Source organism: Mytilus californianus, unplaced genomic scaffold (genome assembly GCF_021869535.1).
Source record: "Mytilus californianus isolate M0D057914Y unplaced genomic scaffold, xbMytCali1.0.p SCAF_3, whole genome shotgun sequence".
Taxonomy (NCBI): domain Eukaryota; kingdom Metazoa; phylum Mollusca; class Bivalvia; order Mytilida; family Mytilidae; genus Mytilus; species Mytilus californianus.
In genome coordinates, this window is record NW_026262679.1 from 113,533,229 (window position 1) to 113,553,814 (window position 20,586).

General features: G+C 32.3%; 1 protein-coding gene across 1 annotated transcript; it reads left to right on the top strand.

Annotated features, from left to right (window-relative positions):
- The first annotated feature begins 12,214 nt into the window (after positions 1-12,214).
- Positions 12,215-20,270, top strand: LOC127735867 (uncharacterized). Its single transcript, XM_052246268.1, has 5 exons — positions 12,215-12,528; positions 14,176-14,356; positions 15,017-15,102; positions 17,395-17,490; positions 20,137-20,270. The coding sequence occupies exons 2-5, from the start codon at positions 14,178-14,180 to the stop codon at positions 20,208-20,210; spliced, it is 435 nt and encodes a 144-aa protein (XP_052102228.1). The 5' UTR covers positions 12,215-12,528; positions 14,176-14,177; the 3' UTR covers positions 20,211-20,270.
- Positions 20,271-20,586: the final 316 nt, after the last annotated feature.

Consider the following 20,586-nt stretch of genomic DNA (forward strand, 5'->3'; position numbering starts at 1 on the left):
TAGGACACAAATTTCATTTTTAAATTTGTCCTGATATTCTTTCTAATTTATTTTGATAGAGGTCGATACTTTTGCGTATGTGTAGAAAGTTTAGAAACTCACAGTCCTGAACGATGCTATGGCATAAATAGGCAACAATATTACAGATGTTGAAATCTTATATATCGATTAAGACCAATCAAAATAAGACACGAAACATGAGAAAATCGAATGAGCTTAAAAACATGGCGATACCACTGTCCTTTGCATCTCTTGCTATGCATTCATCCCACGCCATGCGAATCAACGCTCAGCCAAAATGTCACTATCGGGAATAGGACACAATCGGTAAAATTAAAGAGAAGACAATCATTCTGGTATTTAAAGATCTAAGACTACTGACCGCTTCACTATCGATTTTAGACACATGTATATCGTATTGGTCAACCAATCAAGTTGTGACAATAACTGAACCTTGCAAACAATTCAAACCAAGGAAATACTCACAGAATAAGTCAAATTAAAACAAAATAACAAGTAACCCAAACTGACTATGTACATAAAAAGAGCAAACGAAAAAAAAGAGCAAACAGTGGAAAATTATATACCAATCGTAGAAGAAAAATCGAAAACTATGTAAAAACAAAATGAAATTGATAGAAAGATATGATGACTTTCTGCAGTTTATAAATCTTTGAAAACTTACTCTCTTGTAAATTGTACTTCTAATGTGAATCTACAATCCATCTGATCGACTTCTTTAGATAGATATAAACTAAAGGTACTGTCACTAGACAGAAATTGTTTTGCTGCATCGTTAAACTTGGTTCATTTAACCAGTTTTCAATGGAAAACGTTGGTTAAAGGAAAAATTTTGTTTGATAAGCTTATATCTTAAATGACATATTACGAATAATAAGTGGTAACTTTATGTTGGTATGGGGTTTACATACTCTCCACATAACACAGGCCTACGGAATAAGTATTCAACTTTACCACGTTGGTATTTTATATGCTTAAAAGAAAGAATTAGGCTATATTCTAACAATTGGTTAGCACTAATAACGAATCGTCTACAAAGATGTTATTCCTATCATATTTTCTATAATAAGATTTCATTTTATCAATGCAGGATAACAGTTTGATATTAGACGACATTTTCAAAGTAAAAGATAACTCAGGGAGGAATAAATCATGATAAGCTTAGAAAAAAATCTAATTCTTACAAGATCTTACAAACATTGATTTTTCTCTGTCACTGTCTCTCTCTCTATATATATATATATTTACTAATGTTTATCTCACTTGAATTAAGAGTACTTACATATACAAATCACATCGTACGATTGGAAACATCAATGGAAGAGGACAATTCATAGACAAAACGTGTACAATTTTATAAAATATTTAGTAAAATGTGGATTTATTTATGTTCTAGCGAAACCATCTTTCGTGGATATCCTTAGACAACGAGTTTACATATTAAACGAAATACCAAACTACCAAATTAAGTACCATCGGAATAGCATTTCTATCTGAAACCATAAAATGTCTTACTAAACAAAAACGAAAAATAATATGACAGGCACAAACAAACGACAACCAGTAAGTTACAAAAAGTAACAATCAGTAAAAATCTGTTGGAAATGTCTTGCCTCATCAGATCAGTCCAAACAACTAACATAATGACATGTTGTTCAAAATTTATTTAATTGTAACTTTGCACCTAATTATGAAAATTGCTTCCACCCATCATGAACTTTAATAATTTTAAAACATCCAATGATATATTCAACTCCGGCGACAAGGGATTGGCATTTTTCAAATGTCAGCGGTGATGTCAGATTCAAAAATGGAAATAAAATATTATTCTAGTTATCACCAATTTATCAATTTAGTATAAAAGCTGATGTTAATGTATGTTTAAACATTACGCTTCAGACAATTGACTTGAATCAGATTACTGAAATTGTTAACTTAACTTATCAATAATGTCTATTGTGCTTCCGTTCGTCCATAGCTTTGGAACAGATATTAGAATGGAAATAACATTAGAACAGCAAATTGAAAACGACAGATTTTCAGGATTCAAAACAAAGGGGTTGATAAAAGTAGGAGGACATACGGATACATATGGCATCAATTGTAGTTCGAGGTTCACCACTGGAACAGAACTAAACAGTTTCAATTTCTTCAACTGAAGATAGAAGAGAATTCTCTGGTGATTTAAAGTATTAAAGATGTATGCAATCTATCTAAAGAAACGCAGACATGTCTGTTGTAACCCTCAGAGTATACAGGAAGTATTTGAGACGAACGCTTCATTTGTGTTTTAGAAAGATAACACAGAATTCGTTACTTTAAGAAAATAACTTAAGACACTAATTGATGATTGTATGTTAATCTCGTCATTTGTCATGTAAAACATCAGTAAAATACAGATACGATGACAATCAATATTCAATAAATAAAAATATAAAAAATGTGATGTTGTTAATTTCATTTCTCACCATCCTTTACATTGTGAATGTTTGAAAGTTTTGTTTTGCTTCTGAGTTTTTTCTGATTGGAGATTGGTTTCTTTTGAAAGATGTGATTTTTTTAGTATTCCGAGTCTTTTATTTTATCTGATGCACTTCTTTTATTATCTTAAAGATATATTCGTTGATGCATCTGCAATGATACTATTTGGTATGATTTATATGTGTAATGTAAACCCAAGCTTTGCCAGACATATGAGACCATTTACAGTATTTGTATAATTAATTAATTGAAAATAACAAAGCAATAGCGAAACCCAGGGAAGAATAACTGAACTAAACAAACCTATAAAACATTCAATGAGCTATTTGAATTACCATTTGACAACAAAAAAATAAATAAAAAATGACACAAGATGAAAAGGGAACTATTAAAAATAAATAGTCGTAGAAAAACTGCCGAAAAAAACAATTTCTTTAAGGAAACGACGAAAAGAAAAATGAAATTGTTTGAACAAAATAGCATATATGTATATATATATATATATATATACAAGTCTAAATTGAAAACAGCATTCAAACCTATGATTGCGTTGGATAAATACCGCAATTCTTATACGTTTGCATGCAAAACAAATTTCTTGGTAGACGGGTCTAAATACAGTACAAACAACATTTTCCAAAAGAGAAAAAAAAGTGAAAAAGTATATTTTAACAAAACGCATTTAACTAGTAGGTCAAACAACGGATGTTCTTAAACCCTGCTGACTAACCAATATATATGTATAATGTCTAAAAATAGCAACAATCAACATCCAATCTATTTAGGCGTGGATCAGTTTGTGAAAATAAACTGATACAGTTACTGAATTAAAATGCAGTTTCGTTCCATTTGATGTCGATGTAATCAATATAACGGAGCCAAGCCAAGGGTTTGTATGGTTATATCCTTCCGAGTGTACCATACAAACCCTTGGCTTGGCTCCGTTATATTGATGACATCGACATCAAATGGAACGAAACTGCAGAACATCTACAAATTTTCTAGATTTCTGTAATAACTTTCATCAATCTATTAAGTTCACATCTGAAGTTTCAAATGAGAAAATTGCGTTTCTCGACACAACCATAACTTTAGAAAACGGAGTCATGACAACCGACCTTCACACCAAAAAAACTGACAAACACCAATTTCTCTCTCCGAAGAGTTGTCACCCAAAACACTGTTCCCGAAGCATCCGGTACAGCTAAGCTATCAGGTTAAAGCGAATTTGCTCATCGGAATGAAAACTAAACTACCGTTTGGGACAACTCAGAAAGCAACTTAAATCAAAAGGTTATAAGAACAAAAACATATCAGAAGCTTTCGGTAAAGCAAAATAAAAAAACCGAACAAACCTACTTGAATACAAAGAAAAGACGGCCCAGATAAATAAAATCCTGTTTGTTGTCAGCTTTCATCCTGACCTGACAAATATTTCATCTAATGTCCACAAACACTGGCGCCTTATTGAAAATGATCCTTCCTTAAAAGAGATTTTTCCATCACCTCCCGCCATGGCTTACCGCAGACCCAAAAACCTCAAAGATATTCTAGTAACATCTAAAGTATCCAAACAGGAGAAATCGACAATAGGAGGTTATAAACCATGCGGAATGGGCAATCGTAAGTGCTGCAAAGTCGCCAATATTGAAACCCAATTCGTCAGCACAGTCACAAAGAAAAAATACAACATATTTATAACATCCTATTGCAAAACGCAAAATTGTATTTATGTCCTAACGTGTGGAACTTGCAAGTTGCAATATGTTGGTGAAACAGAAACACCATTTAACATCCAACTAAATAACCATCGGTTATTTTATACAAAAGAAAGAAACTGCCCAATCAAAAGACATCTTTTAAGAGAAGGGCATGATTATGAAAACGTCATATTTCAAATCATTGAGAAAAACCAAAATTGGGATACACAAGGAAGACAAGAGAGAGAGAGATTTTGGATGCACCAGTTACGAACTCTTGAACCTGATGGACTCAATGAGAGAGACGAAAAAAGATTTAAAAACAAATCAAAACAATAATCTTGAAATCATACAATTTAAAGAAATTCATACAATTTATAGAAATTCGTACAATTTATAGAAATTCATACAATTTAAAGAAATTCATACAATTTATCGAACATCAATAAATATGTTAAACTTTTACTCCAACTTTATGCAGTTTAAGCTACAAACATATATTTTTTTTATAGAACATTAATAAATATGCTAAACTTTTACTCAAATTTTGTGTTTAAGCTACAAAAATAGATTTTTGTCATGCATCCGATTTAACCTTGAGAGATGCACACGCCTGATGAAGCTAGTTTGTCTAGCGAAATATTGCGTATTTTTATTTAAAATCTAATAGAACTTTTTAATGTATAAATTAGCGTGTTTAAGTTATATTCTTAGACACTCATATACATATCCATTTTATTACATGTTGTGATCCGTTTATTTGGCTAAATGTCTAAATTGAAAACAACGTTCAAACCTATAATTGCGTTGGATAGAAACTGCAATTTTTATACGTGTGCGTGCACAACAAATTTCGTGCTAGAGGGGTCTAAATACAGCACAAACAACATTTTCCAAAAGACCAAATGAGTGAAAAAGTATATTTTAACAAAACGCATTTGACTAGCAGGTCGAACAACTGATGTTCTTAAACCCTGCTGACTGCCATTGGCGATTGCCAAATAAACGGATCACAAGATGTATCAAAATAGATCTTATCATTAATTTATTACCAAACAGAAAACAATAAACTTGCAGAAAAGATGGTATACCACACACAAAAGGTGCAAAAATTTGAACACCATATCCGGATCTCAACAATTAATGTCTTAATACAAGCCCAAACGAAAAAATATATTTTGGAAAGATATTATATATGTATATATATATCAAATAAAGAGATGTGTTTGTAAGCCAATTATAAAATACCAAACAGAGTCCACACGAAGTAGAAATTTTAGCAACTATGGAACATCGTAAGACATTCATCATCTCAACCCTTACTGTATAGTCAGCTACCGATTACCAGATTTTTCAGATAACAACATTCGAAAAAAATGTATGACAGGCCAGGCAGGAACTAACTACTACCATTGAGTTCCTAAGGTGGGTCAGGAACACATTAAATGTGTCGGGATTAAACATGCTTGTTAGCGCTTAATCCTCTTCTAACCTAGGACAGTTGTGTTAAGGACAACATAAGAACAAACTGTAAAAGTTTGTTGGAAAAAGTAAAATAACAAAAATACCGAACTCCAAGAAAAATTTAAAACGAAAAGTCCCTTATCAAATAGAAATATCAAAAGCGCAAACATATCAAACGAATGGAAATGTCTTGCCTCATCAGGTCGGCGCGAAGCACAAAAACAACTCACATAAAGAGAAAAGACACATGCCAATCTAATAGTAATGTAAGTTATTTAAAGCTATATGTAGTTCCCAATAACAACTAATAAAAAATTGTGTTCTCCTAGACTAAAGAAGTAATCAGTACGACAGATATATATTACAAACAGTCTGAGAAACTCATGAAATTGTGCAATGCCAAAATATAAGTAAACAGTATAGACAAATCGTAGGATAATGAGTTATCATTCACAAATGGTTTCAACGGTAATCGTTTGAAAGGATCATCCTCGAAGTAAGTCGTTTTTTATGGAAGGTGGTTTCAACACACACCATAAACATTATGACGTTTGTAATTCAAAATTCTTTGTCAAGTGTTAACATATGTTTCATCAATTGGTTAGTGATATCCTTCAACACAAATGCTATTCTTATCAATTCCTGGTCAATTATTCATTTTTTTGCGATGAAATTAAAAAAACTGAAATGTAATGACATTTTTTTTTTCAAAATAAAACAAATGATAGAAAAATTACCAACGGGAAAATTACAAATGATAAATTATTATTACTGCATGCCAACTACACACATATTCTGAACATTTAGTTAAAACAGTGTTTACTACAATTAAAAACTCTTAACATTTGCAGACAATATCAGATTTTTGGTATAATCTGTGGATGTGAACAAAACATATTAAAGGATTGGCAATTCGTGCTCCTTTTTGTGGCATCCTGCGTGCGCATTGTGACATTAAAATATCTGAGTAAAGATATCTTTGGTTGGGTCATAAACAATTAAATGAGGCATGATTTGTAAATGTAGAATATTTAAAACATATTCGTGATCATCTGTTACACAAATATTCTACAAAAGTCAACCAAATCATGATGGCGTTAACATTACAATAAACACCATTCGATCAGTATTATCTTGTATGCAAAAACTCTTAATAATTGAAATCATAATAGGAAACACAAGCCACGTAATATTTAGTGGGATACTCAACCCAATATGCGGGATATTGATGTAATATTGATAAACATGAATGTAATTGGTGAAATGAAAGTCATCCCTTTGTAGTAAAGTTTAGTATTAAATTGACCTTCACTTGAATGTAAATGGTAACATATACATGTAAGTCATTTCTTTGTGGTAACATGTTATTTTGAATTGACTGTCGCTTTACAAAAAACTTAAGGTAGTCAAATAAGATAAAACAACACAAAAAGTATTGCGAGTATCCTTTTACCTTTACCGTTGTATACATAAGGGAGATTCAATTAAAAACAGAGATAAACAACGCTCATCCATATGTTGGTAAGTCAATGTCACACTTTCAAACACTTTGATGTGCGGATTAACATTTGCATGCAGAAGAATTTAGTTTTCTGGGTTGAACATGGAAAAAGAACAAATAATATATGTATTATAAACAAGTGATTAATATATGTTTAGAATGTTATAACGAAAGTCTCTTTAATAAAGTATGTGGTTTCTGTAAAAATCTTGACACGATTAGCCATAAAATCCTCATTTGCTATCAAATGCAATTAAGAATTGTCCCTTTTTATTCTATATTTTATTCTTTTGGAAGTCTATATGACTGCCATAAAAGTGAGATGTATAGCTAACTATACAACTAGGGTTAATCCACCATTTTCTTCATAAGGAAATGCCTGTACCAAGTCAGGAATATGACAGTTGTTTTCCATTTATTTGATATGTTTGGGCTTTTAATTTTGCCATTTGATAAGGCTTTCCGTTTTGAATTTTCATTGGAGTTCGGTATTTTTGTTATTTTACTTTTAACTCAGTATCTTGGCTGCTATGATATTATTGCATTTTGAAAATACACAGGACTACAGAAGTGATCATTGGCCTTAAACTTCAGTACCATGGTATTTACTATTCTCTATCAAGTGTAAAACTATATTTTTATAAATTGGTTAACGCTAGATGAAAACTGCTATATTTATAAGTTTCTAATTAATTATTTCATGTTATCTTAGCGAGAAAAATGACTGACATTTGATGACATTTGTAATGTGAAAGATAACACAGGGAGGAATTACTTCAAGTGAAATTAACAAAATATAAAAGGGTAATTAGATATAATATGATTTAATATATATTTTCTAAACTCATCTTACTGTAAATTAAAATTTTTAACATTTTCCAAAAGTAATGTACGATCTGAATAAACTATTGTAGTTAAAAATAGCACAGACAAGACATGAATTGTTTGAAAAAATACCTGATAATGTGTACGATATTGATTGATCAATCAATTTTCATGGATATCGTAGGTAGAGGAATATAACGAATTTACATATTAAACGAAATACAAATGACTTCTTACGTTGATAGGAAAATTTATGAAACCAGAAAATTAGGTATCATCAAAGTAGCATTCCTCATTCAAACCACAAATTTCATTCCTGACGGTAAAAATGATATCATTTTTAAAGACTGTTATAAATTGATAGTTTATTTAGAACACAACTACAAAATTAGAAAACAATGCAATGTTTTTTGAGATATAAGCCATTGCAAATTTGGCGGGAAATAATTCCCTCAAGAATTTTCATACATCTAACATTGGCAAATTTCTTCATTCTAAAACAAGGAAAACATAACAAGGATTTCATAAGATTTAAATACAAAATGGCTTTTAAAGCTACACAAATGTAACTGAATTATAAAAATAAAAATAGGGGTTAGCGGGCAAATTCTTAATGGCACCATATAGATAAAACCTAAAGATTCCGAATATCGGACATAAATAATACACCAAAATAAGCGAACTTCCTAAATGCAATCAAATAGTTTCCCTCTTAGAACACCAAAATATAAATAAGAAATAAAACAAAAAATATGCGTAAATGCATCTATAATGTTCAAATTTGAAACTGTTATATACATCCTCTCCTATTGAGTAGTTCGACTAACAAAATTTAAGGGATATAATTTAATCTTTATTTTGCACCTTATTAAATGTTTACTACAATTTAAAACTCTTAACATTTGCAAACAATAGCAGATGATTGGTATAATCCGTGGATATGAACAAAACATATTAAAGGATTGGCAATTCAAGCTCAATTTTGTGGTATCCTGCGTGCGCATTGTGACATAAAAATATCTGAGAAAAGATATTTTTGGTTGGGGCATAAACAATTAAATGAGGCATGAATTGTAAATGTAGGACATTTAACATATTCGTGATCATCTGTAACACAAATATTCTACAAAAGTCAACCAAATCATGATGGCGTTAACATTACAATAAACACCATTCGATCAGTATTATCTTGTATGCAACAACCCTTAATAATTGAAATAATAATAGGAAACACAAGCCACGTAATATTTAGTGGGATACTTAACCTAATATGCTGGATATCGATGTAATATTGATAAACATGAATGTAATTGGTAAAATGAAAGTCATCCCTTTGTAGTAAAGTTTAGTATTAAATTGACCTTCACTTGAATGTAAATGGTAACATATACATGTAAGTCATTTCTTTGTGGTAACATGTTATTTTGAATTGACTGTCACTTTACAAAATACTTAAGGTAGTCAAATAAGATAAAACAACACAAAAAGTATTGCGAGTATCCTGTTACCTTTACCGTTGTATACATAAGGAAGATTCAATTAAAAACAGAGATAAACAACGTTCATCATTATGTTGGTAGGTCAGTGTCACACTTTCAAACACTTTGATGTGCGGATTAACATTTGCATGCAGAAGAATTTAGTTTTATGGGCTGAACATGGAAAGAGAACATATAATATATATGTATTATAAACAAGTGATTAATATATGTTTAGAATGTTATAACGAAAGTCTCTTTAATAAAGTATGTGGTTTCTGTAAAAATCTTGACACGATTAGCCATAAAATCCTCATTTGCTATCAAATGCAATTAAGAATTGTCCCTTTTTATTCTATATTTTATTCTTTTGGAAGTCTATATGACTGCCATAAAAGTGAGATGTATAGCTAACTATACAACTAGGGTTAATCCACCATTTTCTTCATAAGGAAATGCCTGTACCAAGTCAGGAATATGACAGTTGTTTTCCATTCGTTTGATCTGTTTGAGCTTTTAATTTTTCCATTTGATAAGGGATCTTCCGTTTTGAGTTTTCATTGGAGTTCGGTATTTTTGTTATTTTACCTTCAACTCAGTATCTTGGCTGCTATGATATTATTGCATTTTGAAAATACACAGGACTACAGAAGTGATCATTGGCCTTAAACTTTAGTACCATGGCATTTACTATTCTCTATCAAGTATAAAACTATATTTTATAAATTGGTTAGCGCTAGTAGAAAACTGCTATATTTATAAGTTTCTAATTAATTATTTCGTGTTATCTAAGCGAGAAAAATGACTGACATTTGATGACATTTGTAATGTAAAAGATTACACAGGGAGGAATTACTTCAAGTGAAATTAACAAAATATAAAAGGGTAATTAGATCTAATGTAATTTAATATATTTTTTCTAAACTCATCTTACTGTAAATTAAAATTTTTAACATTTTCCAAAAGTAATGTACAATCTGAATAAACTATGGTAGTAAAAAAAGCTCGGACAAGACATGAATTGTTTGAAAAAATACCTGATAATGTGTACGATATTGATTGACCAATCATTTGAGAATACCAATTTTCATGGATATCGTAGGTAGAGGAATATAACGAATTTACATATTAAACGACATACAAATGACTTCTTACGTTGATAGGAAAATTTATGAAACTAGAAAATTAAGTATCGTCAAAGTAGCATTCCTCATTCAAACCACAAATTTCATTCCTGACGGTAAAAATGATATCATTTTTAAAGACTGTTATAAATTGATAGTTTATTTAGAACACAACTACAAAATTAGAAAACAATGCAATGTTTTTTGAGATATAAGCCATTACAAATTTGGCGGGAAATAATTCCCTCTAGAATTTTCATACATCTAACATTGGCATATTTCTTCATTCTAAAACAACGAAAACATAACAAGGATTTTATAAGATTTAAATACAAAATGGCTTTTAAAACTACACAAATGTAATTGAATTATAAAAATAAAAATAGGGGTTAGCGGGCAAATTTTTAATGGCACCATATAGATAAAACCTAAAGATTCCGAATATCGGAAATAAATAATACACCAAAATAAGCGAACATCCTAAATGCAATCAAATAGTTTTCCTCTTTGAACACCAAAATATATGTATAAGAAATAAAACCAAAAATATGCGTAAATGCATCTATAATGTTCAAATTTGAAACTGTTATATACATCCTCTCCTATTGAGTAGTTCGACAAACAAAATTTAAAAGCACATAATTTAATCTTTATTTTGCACCTTATTAAATGTTTAATACAATTTAAATCTCTTAACATTTGCAAACAATAGCAGATGATTGGTATAATCTGTGGATATGAACAAAACATATTAAAGGATTGGCAATTCATGCTCAATTTTGTGGCATCCTGCGTGCGCATTGTGACATAAAAATATCTGAGAAAAGATATTTTTGGTTGGGGCATAAACAATTAAATGAGGCATGAATTGTAAATGTAGGACATTTAACATATTCGTGATCATCTGTAACACAAATATTCTACAAAAGTCAACCAAATCATGATGGCGTTAACATTACAATAAACACCATTCGATCAGTATTATCTTGTATGCAACAACCCTTAATAATTGAAATCATAATAGGAAACACAAGCCACGTAATATTTTGTGGGATACTTAACCCAATATGCGGGATATCGATGTAATATTGCGAACATCCTAAATGCAATCAAATAGTTTTCCTCTTTAAACACCAAAATGTTCGCTGGTGATGTTTTTGGCAAAGTTGGCGCACCGTAAATGGGATGAAGTCGTAATAAAAAAACAAATAAATATGTCCAATGATTTTTATTAAATATGTATTCATTGTTATTCATCGATAAAAAAATTATTTAAGCAGAAGAATTTCCGCGATAAGAAATTGCTTACATAAAAAATACACGATTTCCATTTCCGGTTGATTGTAAACAAAGGTTGTCGGCTGCAGATGTTTACAGTGAAAATCTGTTTATACACAATTTTAACCTTTTAGATCGCTTTTATACATCTTTATACGTTTTACTTCTTATATACATATTATAATCAGTAATGGCTAAGCGTACGCCGGGTTTTAAATCTGCAAAACAGAAACGAAAATCGGAGGCAGTTTCTGAAGCTCAAAGAAGACGATGGGACAGGGAGACATCAAAATTTGACACTTTATTTGTTGAGGACCACCAATACGCTGCTGTTTTTAAGCGGACTTATCCGGATATATCAAACTGTATTAATGAAGAGATAATTGAAATTGACGGTAGTAACGTAACATCAGATTTTTCAGAATGGAGAGCAGGTCGTAGGGTTGTAGAATTGGGAGTTTTGGCGGATGGTTTAGCAGCTTGCAAGAAATGTGGTCTTCCCCTTTCTTTGCAAAACTGCAGTACCATAAACTCTTACGGTCTAGCTGCCATTTTGAAGATAGTGTGTGCCAACACAGCCTGTCTCAACACCAACCTAATCCCCACAGGAAAAAGACATGGAAAAGTATGGGATGTCAACTCCAAATTAGCAGCAGGTAAACATTTTGTTGTAGTTAACATGTACAAAAACAAAGGGGTATATATAAGAGGGTGGTAAAGGTTTATTTTCGTGCAACGTGATCGCCGTTTTTTATTTCACGTTCAGTCCTGTGAAACAGGTGCCTCATTCAACGTGTTCTGCGAATTTAATTTGATGTGCATCATGATTTTCAAATGCTTAATTTGCGTGCTTGGTATATATTTTTCAAATAAATTTCTAACACTAGGCAGGGATCGTCAAGAAAAAAATTTATTGAATTTGGTTTTTTGATAAAGAGTAAAACCCTATATATGATGTTGTTCCTTTATTTGCATTTTAAAAGTTTAGTCTAAAGAAGATCAGTATATACTTGTTTAAACCGTGAACCATGAATATTAAGTAAAACCGAGAGTTTATGTATATACATGTACAAGAGGACAGTGACTCAGTCACAAAATGTTCACATCTTTATTTTTCAAGAAACGTTCATAACAGAAATTATTTTATGTTTTTTTTCCATGCAAGCACCCCCTTTACCACCCTCATATAACACCCTTTACCCCTGCAATATTTGTGTACAAAATAAAATACCTTGATAGCTTGGTAATATCATATTTACAAGTCAGGTAATACATGTATGTATCAGTGTCATTAAATAAAATGGGGGTTTGGGGTATATTTACCATCCATATTGCAGATAATAAATTTGTAATTCAGAGTACTACTACTACATTGTAGTACAGAAGTGAAATTATATATCATCATACAAAATATCTCTAACACTTGGTACAACATTTGAAAAAAATTAATCAATATTAATCATATTATATATACAGATATACATGATATATATCAAAATAAGTAAACATTGAATTACTGATATGAGGGTGGTAAAGGGGGTCTGAACAGGGAAACACATGAAATAAAAATCGCAAAAACGTTGCATGGAAAATAAAAATCAGGAAAAACGAAGCACGAGAAATAAAATCGTAAATATTAAGGAAAAAGGTACTAGAAGTTATTACTCTGCTGTTCTTAGAGGTCATGCAGTCATTATTAATGGATATGAAGACCTTGCGGTTACCTTTTAGCGTCCGATAGTAGATTTGAAAAAATATTATTCATAGTAATTTGATAGACTTTATTACATACCATACATACATTGTAAACAATAGAATTGCAAAAGTAGAATGGTAACAGTATACATCAAGTTCTATTAGATAACACAAGTTTTACTTTTTATACGCCCATTTACGGGACGTATTATGGTATACCGTTGACCGTCCGTCTGTCTGTTCGTCCGTCGTCAACATGTCGGACATTAACTCAAAAAAGCTTTAACCAATATGCATGAAACTTTGGTGAATTGTTTAAATCTATTGACGTGAGCTCCCTTTCGTTTTTTATAAATTTCAGATTTACCGTTTCTGAGTTTTGGGTTTTTTTTCATTAAAAAAGGGGGGATTTTCCAGTTTTCGAACAATAACTCAAGAATGCTTCAGTGATTCCCTATATAATCAACCAAATTTTTCCCACGAAAGGGGGGGGGGGGGCCCGGGCCCACCAGCCCCCCCCCCTGGATCCGCCTATGGGACCAATCAAATATGAAATTACATCCAAATTGAATAATAATCAATTAATTATTTTATGTTATTTTTTTTAGCTATGATTCATGTAGGACTTGGGGAGCAGCAAGTGAATGGAATTTTAGCAGAGCTCAATATTCCAACGGTTAGCCATTCCATGTTGGATGAGCGACAAAAAGAAATTGGAGGGGTGATTGAGAATGTTGCAGAGGAGTCTATTAAAGAGTGGATGACAAAAGAAATTGCTTTAACTAACGAGTAAGAAATGACAAGTTTAATGTTTTAAAAAAGAATGATTTTTTACGAACATAAATTTTATTCACTCTTCATATCATTGTACTTGTTGTATCACTAAAAAAATCAGGCAAGTACAATTTTGGAGTTATACGAAGGACTGATATCTTTAGTTTTTGATACTGACTTTATCTCAGTCTCTCCATTTGTGCTTGTCCAGGTTATAGTAAACTTCAAAAACAATAGCTTTTATTCTGAAAAAATCTGTTAAAAAATCAATACAATCTTTTAAATTTATTTCAATTTCAATATCAAACTTAAGTAACAAAGTGTAAACCAACTTATTTTTCCTGATACTTTATTTCTCATTTTACCCCTTGTAGTCCACTTAGCGGCTGTTTAATTTCATGATTTTCTAATTTACTTAATATAGTTTGATAAGGATAGACCCAAGTTTAACATATTCGTGATGATTGATCATGTTTTATTTGCATTATTTTTCTATCCACTATAAATGCCAAGAAAATAAATAGCTGGCAAAAATATGTTGGTTTACAGTTACTTAAGAATGTTTACATGCTGACTATTCTTAAATATCATGTATCCCTACTCTTTATTAATTGTACCAACTTTCATGATTTCTTTACTTTTGTACATGTGTTAAACATGTATTTTCTACTTCAGATGGGATGGAACAGACGACCTGACTGTCTCAGTTGATGCTGGCTGGCAAACAAGAGGAAGTGGTAGAGCATACAACAGTCTGACTGGTAATTTAATATTAACCAAAACAAATACAGATATTTAAGTTTTTCCTGGATACAATATACATGTACAAATGTGTAAGTATTACTTCTGTATGTATTTGACCTGGTGGGACAGAGTATAATACTATAATTGTATAATTACATGTAGTAGTAATCTACTGCAAATTTGATAGTGTTATGAATATTTCTTTCCAACTATGCTAGTTGTAGGTGTATAATATGTATAATGTGATCAGTAATGATAAAAAAGTAATGTTTCCAATTCTTTCTGCCTGCTAATATTATTGCTAAAAGCAAAATTATTTGAGCATAAGACACACATATGTGGCATTAGGTGTTACCCATGACCGTCTGCCTTTATGTTGGTCTGTCCCATATTTAGTTAACAATTGAGTTTGAACTTTTTAGCTCACCTGGCCCAAAGGGCCAAGTGTACTTTTCTCGTCACTTGGCGTCCGTCGTCCGTCGTCGTTAACTTTTTACATTTTGAACTTCTTCTAGAGAACCACTGAATGGAATGAAACCAAACATGGCATGAATGTTCCTTATGAGGTGTTGACCAAGTGTTGTTACTTTGTAGCTGATCCATTATCCAAGATGGCCGCCATTTGGGGACTTAGTTTAACATAGGACCCTATGGGAAATGCATACAAATGACTTCTTTAACAGAACCCCTGAATGGAATGGAACCAAACATGGCATATATGTTCCTTATGAGGTGTTGACCAAGTGTTGTTACTTTGCAGTCGGTCCATCATCCAAGATGGCCGCCAACGGGGGACTTAGTCTAACATAGGACCCTACGGGAAATACATACAAATGTCTTCTTTTAGAGAACCACTGAATGGAATGAAACCAAACATGGCATGAATGTTCCTTATGAGGTGCTGACCAAGTGTTGTTACTTTGTAGCCGATCCATCATCCAAGATGGCCGCCAGCGGGGGACTTAGTTTAACATAGGACCCTACGGGAAATACATAAAAATGTCTTCTTTAAGAGAACCAATAAATGGAATGGAACCAAACATGGAATGAATGTTCCTTATGTGATGCTGACCAAGTGTTGTTACTTTGCAGTCGGTCCATCATCCAAGATGGCCGCCAACGGGGGACTTAGTTTAGCATAGGACCCTACAGGAAATACATACAAATGTCTTCTTTTAGAGAACCACTGAATGGAATGAAACCAAACATGGCATGAATGTTCCTTATGAGGTGCTGACCAAGTGTTGTACCTTTGTAGCCGATTCATCATCCAAGATGGTCGCCAGCGGGGGACTTAGTTTAACATAGGACCCTATGGGAAATACATACAAATGTCTTCTTTTAGAGTACCACTGAATGGAATAAAACCAAACATGGCATGAATGTTCCTTATGAGGTGCTGACCAAGTGTTGCTACTTTGTTGCCGATTTACTGTTCAAGATGGCCACCAGGATATTTTATTGAATAACGGGACCAATATTAATCAAAATTTGGCCTCAATCATTATTTGGGTATCTGTTATGATTTTTATCTATCTTTACATGATTTCTAAAACCAAAGTAGAGTCAGGTGAGTGACACAGGCTCTTGAGAGCCTCTAGTTTCAAATTTTAATACAATGTTTATTACAACTAACCACAGATCAATATAATAAAGAAGATGCAGTATGATTGCCAACGAGACCCACAAGAGACCAAATGACACAGAAATTAAAAACTATAGGTCCCTGTACTGTGTACGGCCTACAACAATGAGCAAAGCCCATACCGCATAGTCAGCTATAAAAGGCTCCAAAATGACAAATGTTAAACAATTTAAATGAGAAAACAAATATATGTAACACATTAACAAACGACAACCACAGAATTACAGGCTCCTGAATTGGGTCAGGCACATAGTACATACAGAATGTGGCAGGCCAGGGATAAACATGTTAACGGTTACCAACCTTCCACCTAACCTGGGTCAGTGATATAACAGTACAACATGAGAACGAACTATAAAAATCAGTTGAAAAGGCTTATTTTCATCAGTTGTATACATAGAAATATATCTAACAAAAACATAGAGTGGACGTGGCCGGGTACTTGTATATCCCAACAACAAAAAGACACCAAGTACTGATTTGAAAGAACTCACAGTTACTGACAGCTAGTTCAAAGCCAACAACAACTAATAAAAAAAATCAGGCATCTCAGACAAGTTTGCATTTCAGTGGTATCACTTTCACCTTCTTAAGTTATGTTTCTTTTCTGTTTCACCAGCTGATGCATCTGTGTTCATAGAGAAATTCTTATTTTATTTAACAGGACATTGCTCCATGATAGGTTCAAAAACCGGGAAGATTTTGGGTTACAAGTGGAGGTCAAAGTCCTGTAGAATATGCCAGAAAGCTGAAAATGAAGGTAAGATAGTAAGAAAGCATACATGCAGAAAAAACTTTACTGGGAGTGCAAAGGCCATGGAACCAGACATGGTAGAGGAAATGGTTACAGACACTATAGAAAAGGGGGCAAAAATCACAGCCATAATTGGAGACGAAGATACCACCACCATTGCAAGACTTAGGGCTAAAGTTGATCCAAGAATAAAGAAACTCTCAGACAGCAACCACATTAAAAAACCTTTCAGTTCCAGTTTATATGATTTAAGAAAAAAACATTCCTGTCGCTCTCAAAAAGTTATCAACTACCTCATTAAATGCTTCAACTACTTAATAGCTAAAGGCAAAGGCAAACCAGAAGAAATTAAACAAAATTTAGATGCACTGTCAAAGCATCCCTTCGGAGACCACAGCGGTTGCAACATCAGTTGGTGTAGGTTTATTGAGGAGTCTGGTCTGAAATATACGTCATTGCCCTATGGGAAACCTTTACATGACAAATCTTTTCAAACTTCACTTACAACTTTATTAGAGAAATACAGAAAAAATCCAGAAAATCTTGCTAATCTAGGAAGCACCCAAAGCAATGAGAGCTTTAACAAAAGTGTTGCCTCTAAAGCACCAAAGAATAGGTTTTATGGTGGTTCTGGAAGTTTAGGCTACCGTATTGCTGCTGCCGTAGCACAGAAAAACAAGGGTAATCAATACACTGTAGATGTAAGAAAGTGTGTTGCCTGTCAGTCAGATCCCACTTGTACAAATAAATATTTTTTTATTCATGGGTTTAAAACTTTGTTATTTACTTGTCAGAAGTTCTCAGAACAAGTTTTCAAGGGATAGATAACTAGTCATGCTAGTATTTTATGAATTTTGTTTTGAGAGTAAAAAAAAATTTAAATGTACAAATGGGTTATCAGCCTGCCTGTTCAGTTTTATGATTCATAGGTTACATGTTTTCAGTAATTTGTTATACTATTACATTGTTACAAATTTTAGAGACCAAATTTTATGGTGTTGTATTTTATACACATATAATCCCTTTTTGAGGGAAAGTTTAATTTTGCATGAACTGTTGGATACCGTCTCACCTATTTTAGTTAATTTTTATGCCCCCGCCGTAGCGGAGGGAGCATTAAGTTTTACCCTTGTCCGTCTGTACGTACGTACGTACATCCCAAAATTGGTTTCCGTTCTCTTACTTGAGTCTGCCTCAACCAAATGTTATGAAACTTATACACAATGCTAATTACCACAAAACACAGATCAAGTTTGAATTTTGGTGGCATCACTATAACCGTTCTAGAGTTATGCCCCTTTATAAAAAAATTGCAAAATTTTTAGTTTCCGTTCTCTTACTTAAGTTTGCCTCAACCAAATGTTATGAAACTTATACACAATGCTTATTACCAGAAAACACAGATCAAATTTGAATTTTTGTGGCTTCACATTAACGGTTCTAGAGTTATGCCCCTTTATAAATGGAAAAATTGCAAAATTTTTATTTTCTTCTAAATATCAAGTAATTTTTAAAATTGGAGTTATCTTCCTTTGTCAATGATTATAGTTGAATCAACTACAATCAATGCTTTATACAATGCAATGTTTAATTTTGACTTCCACTGATAAAACACAGATCAAGTTGAATTTGGGTAGTGTCACTTTAACCATTATTGAGTTATGTCCCTTTATAAATCGAAAGATTGCAAAATTTTTAGTTTCTATTCTGTAACTTAAGTTTGCCCCAACCAAACATTGTGAAACCTATATACAATATTCATTACCACAAAACTAAGTACAAATTTTTTGTTTCCGTTTGTTAACTTTAGTTTACCTCAACCAAATGTTATGAAACTTATACACAATGCTTATTACTACATAATACAGATTAAGTACGGAATTTGGTGAGAACACTTTTACCATTCTTGAGTTATGTCCCTTTATAAACATAAAAATTGCTGAATTTTTAGTTTCTGTTCTCTACTTAAGTTAGCCGCAACCTAATGTTTTGAGACTTACACACAATGCTTATTACCACAAAACTCAGATCAAGTTCAAATTTGGGTAGTGTCACTTTTACCGTTCTTCAGTTATGTCCCTTTATAACTATATGCTATGCAAGCGGGGGCATCATCTGTGTCCACATGTGGACACTATCCACATTTATTTTTTTAAATAATAATAATCCAAAATAGGGCTGTTCTAAATTTTAACTTGTAGGGGAGGGTAAAGGCTGCACTCAAAACAATTAGTTTTGGTATGCTGTGTTTTCCTAACAATTATGTAAGAATTGTATGTGAAATTAAAAAAATATGTCATGGTTGTGGGGGTCTTAATAAAGTGCCCCCTTATACCCCCAAGTTCCCAACCACACACACACCCATGTGTTTAATTCTTGAACAGCCCTATTGAATGACAGTATGTCCATAAATTTATGATAATGCCAAATAATTAAAATAGAGAAAACATAATTTATCGCCATCTGTCTATTTTATAATTAACAGTCTCATTTCTTTTTTTAGAGACATACAGTATATAAGTGTGCATGTTTAGTGAAGCAACTTTGTTTCTAGTAATTTTGTCATCTTCTGGAATCAAATGTAAAACCTGCATTGTTTTGAGAATCAAAATTACTTTTGTTCTTATTTCTTTAATATCATTTTCATTGCAGGTAAATGTATCAACAGGTCTATCTCCTGGGATATATACCCAGAAGTTAGCTACCCTCAGAGATCTTCAGGCTAGAAAGAGGAGAGCTGTTGCCACTACCAAAGCTGCAAAACTACGCAGAATTGCTTTAAAAACAAGCAGGTAAATAACATTGATTCCTGTAATCTTCTTTAGTAGTTCATAATTAAGCCTTAACTTTCTTCAGCAGACTGCCTATTGTTGTTTTTTTTTTAGCTCACCTGGCCCATTGAGCTAAGTGAGTTTTTCTCATCACTATGTGTCCATCAACTTTTACAAAAATCTTCTGGCCTGAAACTACTGGACCAAATTTAACCAAACTTAGCCACAATCATTATTGGATATTTTGTTTTAAAAAAGTGTGTCGGTTGACCCCGCTTACTAACTGCCTGCTAACAAACACTGCCCCCAGGGCTAAAAATAGAACATAAGA